Source organism: Phyllostomus discolor, chromosome 12 (genome assembly GCF_004126475.2).
Source record: "Phyllostomus discolor isolate MPI-MPIP mPhyDis1 chromosome 12, mPhyDis1.pri.v3, whole genome shotgun sequence".
NCBI classification, from domain to species: domain Eukaryota; kingdom Metazoa; phylum Chordata; class Mammalia; order Chiroptera; family Phyllostomidae; genus Phyllostomus; species Phyllostomus discolor.
In genome coordinates, this window is record NC_040914.2 from 7,013,926 (window position 1) to 7,033,859 (window position 19,934).

At 51.8% G+C, this 19,934-nt stretch overlaps 1 protein-coding gene across 10 annotated transcripts; it reads right to left on the reverse strand.

Moving 5' to 3' along the window:
- Window positions 1-10,266: 10,266 nt before the first annotated feature.
- DYRK1B (dual specificity tyrosine phosphorylation regulated kinase 1B) lies at window positions 10,267-19,777 on the reverse strand. 10 transcript variants are annotated; one of them, XM_028529628.2, is made up of 12 exons: window positions 19,627-19,777; window positions 17,473-17,636; window positions 16,335-16,454; window positions 16,044-16,232; window positions 15,521-15,668; window positions 13,861-14,147; window positions 12,944-13,090; window positions 12,723-12,863; window positions 12,387-12,422; window positions 12,107-12,302; window positions 11,623-11,729; window positions 10,267-11,528 (listed from the first exon to the last, which is right to left on the reverse strand). In XM_028529628.2, exons 2-12 carry the CDS (start codon window positions 17,533-17,535, stop codon window positions 11,157-11,159), a joined length of 1,806 nt encoding a protein of 601 aa, XP_028385429.1. In that variant the 5' UTR covers window positions 17,536-17,636; window positions 19,627-19,777; the 3' UTR covers window positions 10,267-11,156. The 10 variants fall into 10 exon arrangements, with proteins under 10 accessions (XP_028385429.1, XP_035867762.1, XP_035867763.1 ...); XM_036011869.1 differs by lacking the exon at window positions 19,627-19,777 and adding an exon at window positions 18,890-19,132 and having other exon boundaries at window positions 16,335-16,457; XM_036011870.1 differs by lacking the exon at window positions 19,627-19,777 and adding an exon at window positions 18,890-19,130.
- Between the last annotated feature and the right edge of the window lie 157 nt (window positions 19,778-19,934).

Here is a 19,934-nt window from a genome sequence, read left to right on the forward strand (position 1 = left end):
CTAAAAAGAGGGAAAAGCATGTGCGAATGCTTAGAGGTGAGAGGGAGTCTTATGTGTCCAACAGAAACGTAAGGAGAGCCACAAATGTAATTGAGTTTTCTAGTAGCCACATTAAAAAGTTTAATTTTAATAATATATTTTATTTAATTTGATATATCCAAAATATTACCATATTAACATGTGATCGATATAAAAATTGAGATATTTTACATTCTTTTTTGTAGTAGTCTTTGAAATCCGATGGGTATGTCACGCACGAAGTACACCTCGATTCACACCAGCCACATTCTAAGTGCTCCACAGCCACATGACTGGTGGCCGCTGTCCTGAACAGCAGAGCAGGACCCTTGATGCTCAAAACACTGGCATCACTTGAGAGCTTATGAGAAATGCAGAATCTCAGGTCCCTCCTCAGGCCCACTGACCCAGAATCTGCATTTTAACAAGATCCCAGGGGATTTTTATGCACATTAGTTTGAAAAAAAAAATGGGTCCAGTTCTGCCTACAACACTTCTCTGCAGCTTCCTATTGCCCATGACAAATGCCCAGCTATTGAACTTGGCAATCACTCATTCATTCATTCACTGTTACTGAGCACCTCCTTGAGTGCCAGGCCCTGCACTGGGTAATGCTGGGGACACAGGAGGGATGAAGACAGACCTGATACCTGCCTTCATGAAGCTCCCAGGCAATTAATAGGCAAGTACCCAAACCCCGGTTTCATTCTGACCATGATAAACATAATGTGAAGTGTGTGAGGAGGGCTATAGGGGGCCTGACGTGGTTTTGAGTGGAGGGGGCATCCAGAAAATAACCCAAATATGGTTAGAGAACACGATCAGGGCAAAAAGCCACGGACAGATTAAATGTCCCACTGCAGGGGAGGGGCCTGCCAAGCAACACTGGCCTGTCCACGGTCACTGAGCAGGATCATTTTCAGGCTTCAGAGCAATGGGGATAAGCGCCTGGAGGATAGGGTTTCCCAGGGATGGAGCCAGGTGATGGCATCACACACACCATGCACAGATCTGTCTGCATTTGGAAAAGGAGTGGGGGGTGGGGAACAGCAGAGGGTTAGGTAGGTAGTCAATCTGCCAGCAAGGGGAGGACTTGGGGCAAGAAACTGCAAGTTCCCTCTTCTTTAAAGAAAGTGCCTTTTAATAAAATATGCAGAGTTGCATGAAAATAATTGAGCAGGAGAGAAAAATGTGCAGGACATGGATGGAACAAGCAGGACCACATGCTGGTAACTGTTGGAACTGGGTGATGGGGACATGGGCCTCCGTCACACTTTTCTCTCTACTTTTGAAGTTTTCCCTAAAAAAATTTTTTTAAAGAGTTTTCCTTTATAAATAATTTGGGATGCTGAAAAGAGATTTGTAGTAGCTGGAGAAGAAGTCCTTCTTCCAAAAAGAAGACACTGCCAGATCGGAAAGGCGAATGTCTTTAAGAAAGGAATCCAGGCACAGCCAGTGGAACCAAGCAGGACTCATGGGTTCCAGTCCTGCTGCTGCCGAGTACCAGCTGTGGAACCCGAAGCGCGTGAGTGAAACTCTGAATGCCTCTCACAGAAACACTGGACGAAGAGCAGAAGCTGCCTGAATTACTGCATTAGTCCATGGAAGGGACTTAGAATGGGCCTAGCGTGAAGAAGGTGCCGGTAAATGTTGGCAGTTATCACTGAAGCACATGCCAGCCAGGTGTAAAACCACAAAATGCCTCGAAGTGGATGCACTCACCAAACTCACTGTCGCAACAGTCACTGACTTCACAGCACTGTCCCCCTGCCGTAGAGTTTAGTAGCTTTCCCCTACACACACCGAATCCTTTCGTATATTCAGCTGTTCCAAATGCTAGTAAGACGCCATTTAGACAAATGACACAAGTCACGTTTACAATCGTAATTGTGAAAATCCATGGTTGAAAATTCCCTCTGCTGACGTGACTCAAAAGGAAGCTGACAAGCACTCCTTAAAAGTGCGTTCTGGCAGTTTTACGTCTGGTGCTCTGTCCCAGCATGCAGAGAAATACCCCTCTATGCTCTTCTTGCTGCTACAGAATTCTTTAAAGTAATAAAATGATTTGTAAGTTTTTTTTCTCTTAAACTCAAACACAATGTGATTTTTTTCTTATTTAAAATTTTCTCCCTCAACAGCTACAGTGTTATGTTAGTATTCAATAAAAACATGTTCATTGCAAAAACTGTTTTAATGTAAAGCACCCTCCCTGACCCCAACTTCCAACAGTCAGCAATGACCACTGGTGATGCTGTATTCAGCATCCTCACAGATGACAGATGATGTCCGGGACTGTTTCAAAATAATATGAGTGGGAAGAAAGTGGGTATGGGGCATGGATGGCGCAGGACTGGCTGGGTGAAGATCTAGGTACCAGCCCAGGTGAGTGCATTGGCCACATTCAAAGAAACACAAGTTCAGTGTCTCTGGAGCTCAGGCAGTTGGGGAGATGGGCTGAGTGATGGTCAGGGGCCAGGTCACGCCAACCAAGCCTCCAGTCCCAGGAGGAGTTAGGACCTTATTTTCAGGACACTGGAGAAACATGGAAAACCCGAAGGAGGAAAGCCTAAAGCAGGACATGATCAGATTTGCGTTTCACAAATCTCCCTCTCACTGCCAGGTGGGGGTGGGTTAAAGGAAGAGGTGGGAGGCCAGAGGCCCAGGAGGAGGCCGGGCAGAAACAAGATGGGAGAGGACAGGGTTGGACCGAGGTAGGGCCAAGAAGGTGAGAAGAGGGTAAGATGGGAGACACCCAGGAGTCCCAGTGGACAAGCTGTGGAGGTTGATGGGGTGGGTTGGGGAAGGAGGCATCAAAGGTGAATCCCAGTGCTATCTGAGAGCCTGGGGCAACCCCTGAGATAGAGACAGAGAGGAACAGGTTTGCAATTTAGACACAGTGTGTGTTAGGGACCCAGGGGTCACCCAAGGCTGGGGGAGGGGGAGGGAGAGTGGTGGCCTTCATGAGGCCTCAGGACGCCAGGCTGGGGCCCAGGGAAGAGGCAGGGGCTCAGGGCAGAGTAGGCTCATCAGCACCGAGACAGCAAACAAACCATAAAAGAGGATAAGTGGCCCATAGTGGGGGTTGGGGGGAGCTGAGAAAAGCTCCCCCCACATTTAAAGGATCATTGGAAACAGGAACTTCTTGCAAAGAAGCAAGACAGGAGAAAAATTGGGGGCAGCAGCATCAGAGAAACCAAAGGGCAAGGGTTTTTTTGGTAGAAGGAAATAGCCAACACTGGTCATTTTTGCAGAACTGGTCAGTAAGATGAGCCCTAAAACATGCCCACTGAACCAGGTTTCTCACCGTCAGAGAAAGCAGTTACAAAGAAAGCAAGGAGGGAAGGTGAGAAGGAACTGCCTGGGGCTGGGTTAGAGTCAGAAAAATCAGTATGGACTCATGTTTATTTTTATACACAAATATCCGTATCTATACGCACACACACAGAGAAATGCAGGTATGTACCTGTGTTTGTACACATATATCCATTTCCTAGCTCTATCAGCTGACAGGGACCAGAAACAGTGACGCCCCAGGAGCAATGACCATGCTCAGTGCCCAGACCTTGGTTTCTAATACCTTTCTCCAACCAAAGGAACCTGGGCCCCCTGGAGAAATGGCTGATACCAGGGCTGGGACAGGGATAATGCCAGGTAAACCTGGAGCACCTTATGATGACAGGGAGTGAGGAGGTGCTCAAGAAAAATAATATAAAGAAGCAAATACTGTATTTTGCTGTGTACAGTGTATACTTTTTTTGCCCAAAATTTTTGAGGGAAAAATAAGGATGCGTATTATACATGGGTATAACAACTACATACCATGGGTATAATAATTCTGTATACGATGCGCACAAATGTGGGTGAGCGTTATACATGGGAACACATTACACACGGCAAAATACAGTAACACAGGAGCCAAAATGGGAATAAGTAGAGTGAAAAAATCACGATAATACTGGATTACACCCCAAAAATAAAATAAATAGCCATGAGTTCATACTGATATAAACTAATGATTATTCAAATAAAATAAATGGGGTAGAAGAGACAAATAATCCTATAGAAGAATACTGAATAATAAATGCAGAATAAATGAGGGAAGTAAAAAATCAACTCCAGAACACCACAGGAAGAAATGTCGCAGGCAAGATACATGATGAATGTTAAAATTTGTGGGTGGAACTCTGAGGAGAAACAGGACATTTCACAGCCTCAAAGTTCCCATATTATCTACTGTGGTGATTTTAACATGTGAAGACAAATTCTTTGATACTTTCCTCTATAGAAACTGGAGCTTAATTCTCCCCCCTTTGCATGTGGGCTGGATTTTGTGGCTTGCTTCTAACAGAGTGAGGAAAGGGAAAAACAGCAACATTATAGCTGAGAAACCTGGTAGACACCACCTTAATGTAGAGATCCAGGTTAATATCACCTGAGTGGGATTCTTCCCCAAACCTACAGTCTCAGTCTAACCATGAGCAAAATATTAGACAGACCCAGACTGAGGAGCATTCTACAAAATACCTGACCAGTATGCCTCAAAACTGTCAAGGTCATAAAAAACATGGAAAGACCAGAAACTGTCACAGACTGGAGACCAAGGAGACACGATGAATAAATGCAATGTGGGGCCCTGGACCGGATCCTGGAACAGAAAAAGAACATTAGTGGAAAGATGGGTAGGATGTGAATCAAGTCTGGAGTTTAATCAGAATAATAATCAACCTCAATTTCCTCCTTTGAAAATATACCATAAACAGGTAAGATGTTAACTTTAGGGGAAGGTGGGTGTAGGCTAATAGGAAGTCTCTTGCACTGTCTTTGCAACTTTGTTGTAAATCTAAAATTATTAAATAAAAATTTTTTTAAAGTATCTACTGGCCTGGCTACAAGCAGTCACCTGTAGAGTCCCTGCCTCCCTTCACTGGACACTTCAGATCACACCTCATGTGCTCTCCACTCCAAGAAGTCCTGCCTGATACCTGCCCCCGATACACCAACTGTCAGACACACTTTGGGACTATCTGAGGTCCCCAGGCCACAGCCCTTCCCAGCAGACAGACGTCTCTGCAGGACCATCCACCTGCAGGGCTCCAACCCGTTGAGCTGAGTTCAACACCCAGCCCAGCAACCCAGCAACCCAGCCAGGCCCTGTCTGGGGAATCCGCAATGTGGGCATAGGAGCTGTGGGGCGCTGTACTGGAAGGTCGCATGGAGCTGGGGCACGAGTGACCCAGGACCGGCCCAGCTGCCTGCAAACAGAGGAAGCAGCACTTGGGGAGAGGCAAGACCACAGCGCCCAGGGGAGGAGGAGAGCAGAGCTGCTGTCCCCAGTTCTCACTCTCTCCTGTTTGCATGAGGCCTGGTCCATCTCTTTCTGTCATCGCCAACAACACATTCTCTGTTGGTTCTGCCTTCAAAATGGATCCAGACGCCTGCTCACTACTGCCCCTGCCCGAGTCCACACCACATTCACCTCTCACCTAGATTACGGCGCACCTTCCTCTTGGGCCTCCCTGCCCTTGCTTCCGGGCCTCCGTTTCCACCCGTGCTTCCGGCCTTAGTGATCTCACCCTGGGCCTTCATACCACCAAAATGCAAATGACACTCCAAATTGTACTTCCAGCCCAGATCTCACCCCTGAATGACAGATTCCCATGTCCCCCGCTTGCTCAGCAAGTCCACTGGGATGCTCCACACGCCCACATTCACAGCTTCTTAGTCCCCCCCCACAGTTAATGGCACTCCGTCCTTCTGCTCGGGCTAAAACCCTTAAGAGTTATTGATTCCTTTTTCTCGCCCCACACGTACACCCCAAATCCTGCCCATTCTTTCTCAAATTATATCTGAAATCTGACCTCATCTCACTTCCACTTCCACTGCTGAGGCCAAGCCCCACTGTCTCTGGCTGGATCAGTGCAGCAGCCTCCTCACTGGAGTCCTGCTTCTACCCTGGTGTCCACAGGGTGGCCAGAGGAATCCCATCGACATGTTACATCACATCACTCTTCACAGAAAACGCTCTGATGTTTTCCCATTCACTGAGAACCAAATTCATGTCCTCACCACAGCCCCTCAAGGCCTGCCTGCCCGACTAATCATAATTATCACACCTGCCATACCGCAGGTACAGGTCACCCCTGAACAACGTCAGGGTTAAGGGTGCCAACCGCCCTCATAGTCGAAAACCTGCACACGACTACCCCTGGTCCTCTGCAGACAGACGTGGAGCCCCGGCCGCAGAGGTGACCCTTGAACAACTTGGGTTTGAACTGTGTGGGTCAACTGGAAAAAAATCTGCATGTAAGTGCACCCGCACAGTTCAAATCCACACTGTTCAAGGGCTGACCGTACTGACACTGCTCCTCAGAACAACCCTGTCAGGTGGGTGTTATTCCAGCCACGAAGAGGTGAAGTGACTTATCTAAAATCACACCATGAGTGAGACAATGATGCTTTTACTCATCTTACATCACTTCTTTAACAATTATGGACATTTTAATGGTCAACTTGATGCTAATAAAAACTATCACATAGCGCTTAGTATGTGCCAGCTATCTTGCTAATACTTCATTAACTCCTCTGTGCCCTTGTTTCCTCATTTGCACAATGGGGTTAATGATATATTACCACACAGTATAACTGTGAGGATTAAATAAATTAATACATTAAAAATGTTAAGACCTCCAAAAATATTAGCTTGTTTCAGTAAGCTCTTGCTGGGTAACAAATCATCCCAAAACACAGTGGCTTAAAGTAGCAACCATTTATTTGCTTGTGATTCTGTAATTTCAGCAAGGCTCAGCAGGTGAGGTGAGTCAGGATGGCTCACCTCCATCCACAGGGTGCCAGCAGGGGGCTGACCTGGATGGCATCACTTGTGTCCGGCCCATTGGCTAAAACAGTGAAACAGCTAGAGGGCGTCTGGGCCTCCTTCCACATCTCTCTTCAGCAGGGTCGCTGGATTTCTTCATACAGAAGCCCAGCGCCCCCAGAGAGTGAAGGCAGGCCTCTTAAAGCCCAACCCTGCCCCATTCCCTACGACTTCCATGGCATTCCATTGGTCAAAACAAGTCACAGGTCAGCCCAGATGAAAGGGGAGGAGACTGCACCTCTGGACTGGAGAAACAGCAAGAATGTGTGGCCTTCATTAGCAGCAGCTATTTTAATCGCACAGTAACAGCCTTATCACTGATCCCTGCTTCAGTCCTTCATCCCCTATAGACGATGCCCTATACAGCGGCATAACTGACCATGCCTCCTACTGTTTAATCTTTACTTGATTTTAGAGAGAGGGAGGAAGGGAGATAGAGAAAAAAACATGAATTTGTTGTTCCACTTATTTATGCATTCATTGGTTGATTTTTTTATGTACCCTGATCAGGGATCAAACCTGCAACCTTAGCACATGGGGCGATGCTCTAACCAACAGAGCTACCCAGCCAGGGCTCCTTCCACAGTTTAAAATTCCTCTACAGCTTCCTACCACACATGGGTTAAAGGGACACACTCCTTACAGAATCTACAGTCTGACCTCTTCCTCCCTCTCATCCTCTAGGTTCCATCTCTCTCCCTCTCTCACACCGCCCCACCCCCCCCACTTAATGGAGTTAATGGCTACTCCTTCATTAACTCAAATCTCACTTCCAGATTAGATTTCTTGTCAAATGCTCTTATAGCACTTTCTACCTTTCTCTGTTATTTCATATTTGTGTCATGAGTTGATGTCAGGGAACTCTCACCCGAGACTGTGAGCGATTTGGGGGCAGGAAAACTATCATGTTCTCTGCTGTGTTCCCGGTGCTGAGCATAAAGCTGAGGCAAGATGAAAACACTTGTTGAATGTCCAAGACCTCAGAAAATATTAAGGAAGGGCCTTAACATTCTGTGGAAAGGGGACTGACAAGTCTCTAGGATGCTGGCGTCAGGATCTGTGCTCTGAAATCATCTAGCCACCCATTCATTCAGTAGAGAATTACTGAATCCCTACTGTGTGCCAAGAACTCTTCTAAGTGTCAGAGACAAAGCATGAAGTAGACAAAACTCCTGCCCTCATGAGCGTATGGTCTGATGGGGAGGGGGGAGGGGGAGGGGGAAGGAATGGACAGCAAGATAAATAAATTATATAGTGCGTTAAATAATGATGATTAATGCTGAGGAAAAGTTCAGAGGATGTTAACTTATGAATGTTCATGGTACAATTCTGGAAGGGTGGTCAGGGAAGATCTCAGGGGGGAGGTGACATCTGAATAAAGACCTAAAAGAGGTGAGGACAGCCTTGACTATCTGGGGAAACATCCCAGGTAAAGAGAGCAGCAAGCATGGAGGCTCTGAGGTCAGTGTGGACGGAGCAGAGTGAGCAAGGAGAGACGAGTGGATGACGTCAGAGGAGGAACAGGAACAGGAACAGGTCACGCAGGGCCTTGCAGGTTGTGGAGAAAACTTTGGCATTTACTGTGTGAGATGGAGGCACAGGAGGGTACTGAGCAGGGGAGGAATGTGACCTGAGGTAGGTGGTCACAGCGTCCCTCTGTCTGCCTGTGGGGAGCAGGGGAGGCTGCACTGAGGCGGCTGTCATGATAATCTAGGCAGGTGATGAGAGTGGACAGGACTAGCATGACAGCAATGGAGGAGGAAGAAATGGTCAGGTTCTGGATATACTTTGAAAGAACTCGCTGATGGACCAGAAATGGGTATAAGACAAAAAGGAAACTCAAGAGCAGTTGCAAAGCTTGTGGTCTGAGCAGCTACAAGGATGGAGGTGGCATTTACTGAGAAGAACATGGGAAGAACAAATCTGGGGGGCAAACAGTTCAATTTGGCCAAGAGTACTCTCAAGATGTCTCTTGATATCCAAGAGAGCATGCAGACAGTCAGTCCCAGGTCATGGGAGAGGGTCTGGGCTGGAAACAGACGTTTGAGATACATATTTCCATGCTCACCTGCTCCAAATTCCTTACAGAACCCACATGATGTGGCTCCTGCTTATGACTCAAGGCTCACCCTTCACCTGGCTAAGTCAACGGTTCACACACACACACACACACACACACACACACCCTGAGCCCTCTACTTCCCATCTATGTGACCTTGGGCAAGTAATTTTCTCTGCCCTCAGTATCATTTGCAAAAGGGACATCATGATAATACTGGCCTCCGAGGACTATTCATTCAAAAAAGAAAAAAAAATTTAAAATAAGCATCTAAAATACGCCAGCCGCTGTCCTCACATGCTGGTGATAATCCTTTCCCGTCCCTCTCTGCAGACTGCAAGCTGTACATACAGCCTGTCGACTCAACCTGTGGCACTCTCTCCAACCCACACCAATACCCGTTCCCTGCTTCATCCCCGCTGTGTCACACCTAGGATCCTGCCAGAGGCCACCCTGGGCTCCCAGACCCAAGTCTCTTTTTCATCAATCTAATGCCAGATGGCAGAAAATCGGGCCTTTCCTCTTAGGCATCCTCTCGTGGTTCCTCATTGCCGTCAGGACAAAGTCCAAAGTCCCTAAATAGCCAACCAACAAAATCCTCCACAATCTAATTCATACAGAAATTTCAGTAAGATCTCCACCAACACCAGATCACCTGGCTGTTTCTCATCGCTGCCCTTGAGCAAGCCATTCCAACGCACCGCGAAGAACCCTTCCGTCTTCAGGTCTCAGCTGAGGCAGCTCCTCCGCCCGCAGGTTTCCCAACCCATGCTTCATCTGGGTTCCCTTGCATTCAACGTTACCAAGGTTAGCAAACCCTTGCGAATCCATAATGGAGCACCGGCCTCTCTCCCCCACCTACTGGGTCATTCCCAGGAGCTAGGCCAGGTACAAAAGATAGAAAGGCGGCCTCAACACCTACTTCAGCTCAGTAACTACAAATGCCTTACCTGCGTTCTCTCCGAAAAGCCATCGCGCCTGTATCATCACCTGCACAGCGCAGCCAGAAACACCCAACCAGGTCCTTCTCCTCTGCCAGCCGCCTCAAACCTCGGGCGACTGACTGTTGATTGGCCGCCTTACACCCCGCCCCTAAGCACGTGAGTGAAAAGAACCCTGGTCTTTGGAGTTCCCCGACGAAAGGTGGGAAAAGTTTGCTAAACAAAGCTCCATTTCCCAGGAGGCGCGGCGCTCCAGTTGTGGAAGACCATAAACTTTGAACCAGCAGGCTCTTGATTGGCCATTCGGGAGACACAAATTTCCAGACTGCCGGGGAAACAGGCCCACTTACCTGGAACCCTTGGGGATTTTTTTTTTTTTTTTTTGCCTGAGAATCTCAAAACACCTTACTCCACAATTGTTCCAAAGGGTGAGATCAGATGTGGGGAAGAGGGGTGTAAAGGGTGTAGAGGGTACTATTTGTACCCTTTGCCTGCCTGCCATTCCCCAGGTGGCACAAATAAGTCCTGTTACATGTAATTCCGCACTTGTTTGCTTGTGGGGCAAAAGGAACCACTCCTGCGCACTCTGTGGAAACGCTGGCTTATTAGGGCAGAAACTGTTGTTTCCTAAAAATAGGCCAGAACTGGGCTTTTACCCTTTCAGGGCCCAGTTCACCCTGGAAAAGGCAAATGTGGCCTAGGATACCATCCAGGATCTCTGTATAGGATTCCTTAGGCCCAGATCCCCTGCAGCCCTGTGTTTGTACCAACAGCCTTGATTTCCCTAGGGTCATATTCCACAGGACAAAGCTCCTCCAGCATCCCCTCCCTAACACTATTCCACACCATGCCTTCGAGGTCCGGGTGAAGGGAGCCAGGGCCCTGCAAACGCTCAGCCAGGCATGTGAGAAAGCTCTTTACTGGGGGTACAACAAGGAGGAGCAAGGCCATCTCCCCCTACCTACCCCCAACCCTTTCCTAGGGCCACAGGGTAAGGGGGGGGTCTCCCCTTCACTGGGCCACCACTGTCTTTGGTACAATAAATAGAAAACAAGGGGGAGGGGGCCAAGGGTGCAGTCCTTTGTGGGGAGGGTACACCCAAACCCCTCTCCTTGACCCCCTGCCCCAGGCCCCAATCAGTGCAGGCCTCACCCACCCCAGCTGGGTAGCAGCAATTCCAGTCAAGGGGAGAGATGAGGATGGGAGCCCAGGGCCCCCACATGGGGGGTATGGCTTCAGGAGGGGCCCCAGGGAAGGGGCAGGGTCATGAGCTGGCTGCCGTGCTCTGGGGTACACCACGGAGGCCCAAGCGAGGCCCCAGAGTGGCAGGGTCATCAGGGGGTGGGAGGGGTGGACGACCTCCTGTCATCCGAGTCCGGAGGGCTGAAGCAGCCGGATGCTGGGGGGCAGGCGCGGGGTGGAGTGGGGAGCAGTCCGGAGGGCTGCCCACCAGGCTCACATCCATCAGCTCCGGGGGCGGTGGTGAGGTTGGTGATGGAGGACGGCCAAGGCATCGGGGTGGAGGGGGTAACTGGGCCCCAGCCCCTGGCAGTGATGAGGCAGAGGCAGGGGCCTGATGTGTCTTATGGGGCACATCACCCCCTGCCCAGGGGCGTGTCAGCTGGGAGGGTGGGACCTAAAGAAGCAAACAACAGTGGGTGATGGAGACCCAGGTCCTGGTGTCCCAGACACCCTGCCACCCACGTCCAAAGGTCCCAAGGCCCCAGTACCTGGGGGCTGTTCATCTCACAGTCAGTGATGGGGGGCCCAGGGCCCCCACAATATCTGTTGCTATAGCGGTAGGTCCGGTTGTCACTGGAGGAGCCGCTGGAGCCTCCTGGAAGTGCCAGGGGAGGAGAGAAGAGGCCTTATGTGAGGAACGGTGGTGGCTGGGTTTCCGAGTGGCTGAGTCTGGTTTATGGGGCAGGCCTGGGCTTGGGGTTCTGTGTTCATGTGAAGAATCAGGCCCAATTTTGAGATTAGGGGTCAGAGTTCAGTTTTGGGTGTTGGGAGTCAGAACCAGTTAGAGGTCTGAGCACAAGCTGTTTCAGAAATCAGGCCAGGGCCAGCTGGAGCTCTCCTGCCCCAACCTTTGGAGTTCAGGATCACACAGTTTCAAAATGCTATGTGAAGGCCATGGCAAGGTACCCCAGGTCAGGCCAAACCACAGCTGCCCCGACCCCTGTGCTACCCAACTGGGCACTGGGCACCCACCAGAGCTGGAGATGGAGCTGGCGGTGCTGGAGGAGGGGCAGGTGTCGAGGGGCGCGGGCGAGGTGGAGGCACTGCTGCCTGCCGGGCCCGTGTTGGTGGCCTCATCAGCCGTGCGGCGGAAGAAGCCATGCTGCAGAGCCCCCAGCGGGCTGATGCGGGCGGCGGGCTCATACTCCAGCATGCGCAGCACCAGGTCCTGGAAGCGGAGGTAGTCGGCGGGGCTGTGGCCCGGCTCCCCCGCCCGCCGGCCCCCGGGCCCGCCCGTCTGCACGCCCAGCACCTCCTGCAGCCGCCGTGTCCCGGGGCCCTGGTAATCCTGGCAGGGAGGGGGTGGGAGGGGGGGCAAGAGAGTGGCCGTCAGTGGGCAGGAGGGGCAGGGAGACACACACGGGGGAAACAGAGGCACGAGAAAGAAAGTGGAAAAAGAGAAGCTAAGAAGAGTTTTGGGGTGGGTAGGAGAGATAGGGTGGATTGGGGAGGAAGGGACAGACAGACCAGGGGGAGAGGAAGGAAGGGAAAGACACCAGGGAGAGGAAGCAGGGAGAGAGGAAGCCCCAAGTGTGAGAGAGTGAGGGGCCACCAGGGTAGGAGGAGCGGCAAAGGGCAGGGGCCGCACCTTCCTGAGTTCCTTTGTCCTTCGTAGGGTCCAGCCACCCCCAGGCAGCCGTTCAAAGTACTTGCGAGCCTTGGGTGCCTGGTCTAGCATGGGGGCTGGTGGGATACCCAGCACCTCCACAATCCGGTTCATCTGGTCCACCTGCAAGCATGTGGGCAGTCAGGGTCATCAGACCAGCCAGCCCCCACCCCGCCCAGCACACCCCCTCCTCAGGAGCACACCTCATTGGAGCCACTGAAGAGGGGCTCGCCGGTGTGCATCTCCACCAGGATGCAGCCCAGGGACCACATGTCGATGGCCAGGTCATAGGGCGTGCCCAGGAGTACTTCAGGTGACCGGTAGAAGCGGCTCTGGATGTACTGGTAAATCTGAGGGAGGAGAGAGAGCAATAGTCAGAGGTTCAAGCCTCCCCTACCAGTGCCACCAACACACCCAAAGCTAGGACAAGCTTCCTGCTTCTGAAACTGATATCAGCACCAACTGCACAGGAGCCACTACCTCCACTTTATTCATCAGCCTCAGAAGCCTACTGACCTAGTCTCACCTTGATCTCCATCCACAGGCCTAACTCTGGGCCCCTTTTAGTCGCCAGTCACAGGTGGCAGTCTGCAAACCCAGGCCCCTTCCCACCATCCCAGTCCAGACCCTTTCATGCCGCCACCACCACCATCTCAAGTGACTGCTTATAGGAAGCTGCAAAGCTGAAGCACCCTCCCCGCTTCCATCCCCAGCTTTAAGAGCACAGGGTACACAGAACTTAGCAACATGCTACCTAGATGCAAAGCCAACCCAATTTCCCCAGCCAACGTTCCGCAGCCTCAAAACTGGCCCTAACCTCAGGCTTCACTCTTCCCTTTCCTACTGGGCAGTATATATACCCTGTGGCCCTCCCCTTTAGTCCCTTCACCCACTGGCCCCACCCTTCACACCCTCTGACACCCCATCCTAATCACTATCCCTTAGGCATCAGCCACTTCAGGATGTACACCTTGACAACCCCATCCCAGCCTACCTGGATGGACCACTTGCTCTCAGACCACCTGTTGTCCCCGCCCTCGTCCTGGCCACACCCACACCACTAGTCCTCCCCGCCCCCCCCCCCCCCCCCCCCCCCCCCCGGGGCTAGACCAGGCCCTACCCTCTGGCCAAGCTGACAGGAACTGCCAAAGTCCACGATCTTGATGGCACTGCGCTTGGGGTTGCAGAGCAGGATGTTCTCAGGCTTGAGGTCGCAGTGGATGATGCTGAGCTCCGGCGTGGCCAGGAAGAGCAGCGCCGTGCAGAGCTGCTGCGCCAGCTTCCGCGTCAGGTTCAGCGAGACGCCGCGGAAGTGTGTGTTGCGCAGGAGGTCATACAGGTTGTAGGAAAGCAGCTCAAACACCAGGCACAGGTGGTTCCGGAACATGAAGTGCCGCTTCAGGTGCACTGCAGGGAAGGGGACCGACGGATAGATGGAGAAACAAAGCTCGAGAGGGCCAGTGGTGGCCTGGGGTGCACAGTAATCCAGAAGAGAGGCCAGAAGGCAATTTGTGCCTCTGCTTCTGGAGCACCTGCCAAAGTGTGGTGTGCCTACAGGTACCAGCTGCCACTCAGGATGTTTTTATCTGGTCTATCACTTGAATCACACCAAGAAAAAGACTGATTTTCTTGATTAAGGGAAACAAGTTATTTTCAAGTCTCTGTTGAACTGTCAATTAAACCAAAGAGAGCTCTGGGTGGTGTGGCTCAGTGGATTGAGTGCAGGCCTGTGAACCAAAAGGTCATTGGTTTGATTCCCAGTCAGGACACGTGCCTGGGTTGCGGGCCAGGTCCCTGGTTGGGGGTGTGCCAGAGGCAACAGATGGATGCTTTTCTCTCACGCATTGCTGTTTCTCTCCCGCATTGCTGTTTCTCTCCCTCTCTTTCCCCTCTCTCTAAAAATAAATAAATAAAATCTAAATAAATAAATAAATGAACCAAAGAGAAAGTTCCCATTTGTGCTGACAGGTTTTTAACACCATTCTACACTGCCCCATTTAATTTTAAAAAATTTTTGTTTGTTTATTTTTAGAGAGAGGGGAAGAGAGACAGATAGAGGAAGAGGAATGTCAATGTGAAAGAGGAATGTGGATCAGTTACCTCTTGCAAGCCCCCGACCAGGGACCTGGCCAGGAACCTAACCAGTGACCTTTAGATTTGCAGGATGATGCCCAACCCACCAAGACACACCCACCAGAGCCTGCCTCATTTAGTTTTACAACATTGTTTTAAGGTCTCAGCCCTTGTTTTTTTTGTGTGTGTGAGGTGTGTGGCAAAGAATGCTCATTTTCTATTTACTATAAGACTTTATAGTAAACCCCTTTTTTATATTTATAGACACATACTCTTTAAATCCTGTTGCTTTTTCTATGAGCAATTGGTACAGGTAAGAGGGAAAAAACTGGCACAGATGTTAAGAGTAAAGGCTCTGGAATCCACTGCCTCATCAAAGTAAACTCCACTGAGTATAAGCTCTGTGATGTTCTGCAAGTGTTAGCACCTGAATGCCTAGTTTCTTCACCTCCAAGTTGTGGGCAATGATGCCCTTTCCACGGGGCTATGGTGAGGCGTACGTGAGCTAATTTATGTGAAGTGCTTACAATAGAGCCTGACCCCTAGCACCCAAACTCTGACCAGCATTATCTTGTGAACAGGACAAAGATCATGACAGCAGCAGAAGCAGCACTGATGTTAGGGAATTACAGACCAAACCCTGCCCTGGGGACACCAACCCCAGCCCTACAGTAGGGACTGGCAGCTCACACTGCCTCGGGCCTCACCTATGTAGTACTTCATCTCCGTGTCATGCTGGTTCATCAGCTCCAACAGCCGCAGCTCAATCTGCGCCTGGTTCAGGAAGGCCTTTTTGTTCTTGATGATCTTGATGGCCACCAGCTCCTGGGTCTGATGATCATAGGCTTTCACCACCTGGAGGGGCAGGGTATGTCCCAAAGTGAGGGAACTGGCAGGGGAAGGGGGCGTACAGAGGCAGAGCCTGGCACTACTGTTGTCCCTCCAGCCAAGGGGGCCCACCAGTATCACTGTCAATGTTACTAACAGTAACTCAAAACCAAGTGCTCACCAACAGTCAGGTGTAAACACTGGGCATGAAATAACACAACCACCTCACATGAAGAGTCCTGTTAATTGCAGGTTTTTTTATAGAAAAGAAATCCGAGGCACAGGGAACCCAAATGACTAGGCTAGGGTGAGTGGCCACTGACCCACTGACGGTGTGAATCAGTACCAATGGACACCCATGTCCCCCGATCTCTGGATCAGGATAGGGGGGACGTCCCGTACCTGGCCAAAGGAACCTTTGCCAATGAGGGAGTCAATCTCATAACGCTCCAGCCAGCGCTCGCCACTGCGCACTATGTAGTCATGGTTGTCATCGTCATAACCGTGGTTCAGGACCTTCTTCTCCTTCTTGGTGCTTGAGTCCTGAGGAGGCGCCTGCTGAGCTCGCCGCTTCTTCTTCGCATAGTAGACCTGCCAAGCCAGATAGCCAGGAGATGAGTGGACTGCTGAGTGAACTGCGCCAGCAGCCAGGACCCCTCAGCACTCAGCCCGGGTTCCCCATCCCCTACCTACCTCATTGATGTGCTTGTAGGTCTTGATGAGGTCCACGGAGAGCTTACGCAGTGGGGCCGAGGTCGAGTCCCGGAAGGCCAGGGGAAGCCTCCGAGGCAAGAGCCGCACATCAGGTAATACCTGCTGGGCAGGGTGAGAGGTGGGCACCAAGGACAGGCCTTTGCCTTCAGCCTCAAGGAGGAGAACTAAGGCGGCTGGCTGATCATCACCACATGCATATTTATTTGGTCACCATCTGACAACCCCACTAGAGGAGAAAATCCCCAGGGGCAGAGGCTATGTCTTGTTCTTGCCGTGTATCTCCAGTGTCTGGAGCAGGGCCTGGCGTGTAGTGGGCAATCATGAAAGACTGGCTGAGTGAATGCATGGTACCTATTTTTCCTAACCTTTCTCTCACCTCACACCTTTACTCCTTTCTGAACCTCAGTGGGAGAGATCTTACCGAAAACCCTGGCTCTCCCCTTCCAAGTCTTTGCCCGAGACCATCCATTTAGGTATCCCACCTTAAGGGTCCCCATCTTGCTTTACCCTCATTCCTTGGGGCGTTCAGAATCCTCAACCCAGACTCTGAGCATCTCTGCCCAGTTATTTCACCCCAAGGGTCCTGGATCTGGATGCAGCACCCTGGACCCCTCATTCCAAGCTCTGTATTTCAGAGCCTGAACAGTCTCTACCTTTGGGGATCTTTACCCTGCACCCCTAGGCCCTGCTGGCTACAACACCCCTGAGGCTCCACTTTCTTCCCCTTTCACCCCTTCCCCATATTTCACTCTGGACTCTTTTTCTTAGTGAACATTTATTGTTTACTATGTGCCAGGCACTGCCCTCAACATTTTACATGCATGTCATTAACTGGTTTGATCCTCACAACAACCCTGTGAGGTAGTACCATTATTAGCCCCATTTTACAGAACAGAAAACTGAAGCATGCAGAACCTAAGTAATTTTACCATCACGCCTGGATTTGAACCCACACCCTCCAAACCCTGACTGTGCCAGAAATTCCTCTATTATATTCAACTCTTTTCATACCCCTGGGAGATTGTTCTAAGCAACCACACTATCTTTTGGCCCCAAGACCCTTCTTTCCCCATCCTCTCCCTACCCCAGGCAGGTGAGAAGCCAGTTGAACACATACCTGTGTGTGCTCTTGGGGCCCCGGGAAGCCAGAGAAGGGACCATGGCCCGGTGGGACGGCCATGGTGGGCTCAGAGGGCCGCAGGGGAGCGAGGCCTGGAGCGGGAGCCCGGCCGGGGGGCGCCTTCTCGCATCCTGCACCTCGGCTGCCACCGCCGCTGAGACCTGAGAGCAGGTAGGAGGCAGGGGAACAACAGGAAGAAGAGGATGTGTGCGACAGTGCCAGGCAGAAAAGAGGTGGACATTGGACAGAAGGTAGGGCACAGAGGGCAGATGAAAAGGGTGCAAAAGAGCAATGGGTGGGAATGGAGAGAGGGGACAGAGAGAAGTGGTGGGGTGGGGGGGAAGGCACAGCAGAGTCCCTCAACAAATGATGATCGAATCAATGAGGTGGGCAGCACAGAGTGGGGCACGTGCGTGATAGGGAGTCAGACAGGAATATGGGCCAGGACAGAAAAGGACAGAAAGACAGCAATAATTGGGGGGAGGAGGATGAGAAAATAAAAACCACAAACAGCATAATAGGGAGTAGGGTTCACTCTTTTCTTCCCATTTCCCCTTGGCCCTCCTCAGGGCCCCTCACACAGGATCCTGCAGTCTTCTCTGAAACTTAGGATGTCATCTTATGGAAGAAAGGTCCCTTTGCTTCAAAATCTACCATTCCCAGCAGATCCCCCAATCCAGAGAAGACTAGAATGCCCCTGCCAAATGATATTAGAGTCCTCTAGGCTCCCATCAAACCACTGCAAAGTCCTCTAAAACCCCAGCAGGGTCCTTGGGGACCTCCTGATCACACTGTTATCTGAGAACTCCCATATAACAGAGTCCTACCCCTATGGCCTCCTGGTCTTAACAGGGCACACCCTTCCCAGCAGACCTTCCCCACACGATGCCAAGACCTCTCCCTCTATTATTTCCTCCCACATCAGGGACCACCCCTCCAGCTAGTTCCTCTATACCATATTCCAGTTTCCCCATGCAAATCTGAGCTCTTCCCAATATTAGATCAAGGTGCCCCTCCCAATCGAGGCCCACTCCTCCTGAGGGGATCAAAGGGGAGGTGTCTCTTCCCACGGTTTACAGTGATTGTCCTTGTCTTCCTACACTGGTGTCTACCAACCTCCTCCTAACCTCCTTTCTCCAGTTACTCCTGTCCACTGGGGTGGATCCAAAACTGTGCCCATTCCTAGAAGGCTCCCACAGCCAAATTCCCCAAATATCGTGGAGTTCTTTCCTCTCAGAGTATGTCCCACCAAAATCCTCTCCGCACCGGGCCTTCCCCCATGTCAGTCCTTTTCTCTTATGCCAAGCCTTGACACTCCACGACCCCTCTTCTCTTGGAGCTCCCAGCCTCCTCCAACCTCTCTCTCAGAGACCCTCCCATACCAGGACAGTCTCCCTCAGCCCCTACCCCCTACCAGGGTCAGGGCTGGCGCTGGGCCCACGGGGGGCTGGGGCGCGGTGAGGCCCCCAGTGGGGTGGGCGAGCAGCCAGCATGGCGGCGAGGAGACGGCCGCCTGTCCCGGCCCGACCGGCCCGGCAAGCCCCGCGGCGGGGAGGGCAAGCGGGACAGGCGGCCTGATGGGTGACCAGAACAGCCACCACAGGCGGGGAGGGGAGAGGAGGGTCAGCCCAGGGCACCAGAAAAGGGAAAAGCAGGTGGACGGGGGGGAGGGGCGGGCTAACTCTCCTCCCGCCAGCCCCGCCCCGTAAAGCCACCCGCCCCCAGGCCCCAGGGACACTGGTGTCCCGCCCCCCACCCTGGAGGACCCCCCTACAGCACGGGCCGGCCTGAACTTGGCAGTCCACACCTGCCATGGCAACAACCGTGCCATTGGTCGCTGGGGCCAACAGCTCAACGAATCACAACCCAGGGCAGCTGTTGCTACGCGACGACGATGCAGCCAGCAGAACTGAGCCCAAACAAAGGGCGGGAGCAGGGTCCTAGTAACCCCTCCTAGGACACCTTTCCTAGGGCTCATACCCTCCCAGCAATCCTGCTATGAACAGCCAGGCTCAGTGGCCTGAACCTGCTGGCTGCCCCACTCCTCTCCTCCCTTGGCCTCCTAACTCTCCTCAGGATAGGGGCAGGGCGGGTCCCGTACCACCCCGCTCACTTAAGTGCGAGCCGCCCTGTCCGTAGCCGCTTCATTACCTGAGAGCGCAGGCAAGGGAACTCAAACTGCTCGGGAAGCCCGAGCTCGGACCTGCCCACTGGCTGAAGGTATCTTGCAGACGCAGCGAGCCAGGGCCCTGATTACCCAGTAATGCAACCAGCAAAATGGCGACCACAACAAACCGCACCCCCACCCCGCCCTAGCTCCGCCCCCACACACCCTCAGTCTGCTCCCCCTCACGTGACCCAGGGCAACACACATACACACAGCGCCTGCGCTCAGGGGCGCTTACCAGTACACATGCGCAATGAGCTACCAACCCCGCCTAAGAACCGAGGGCCGGTTA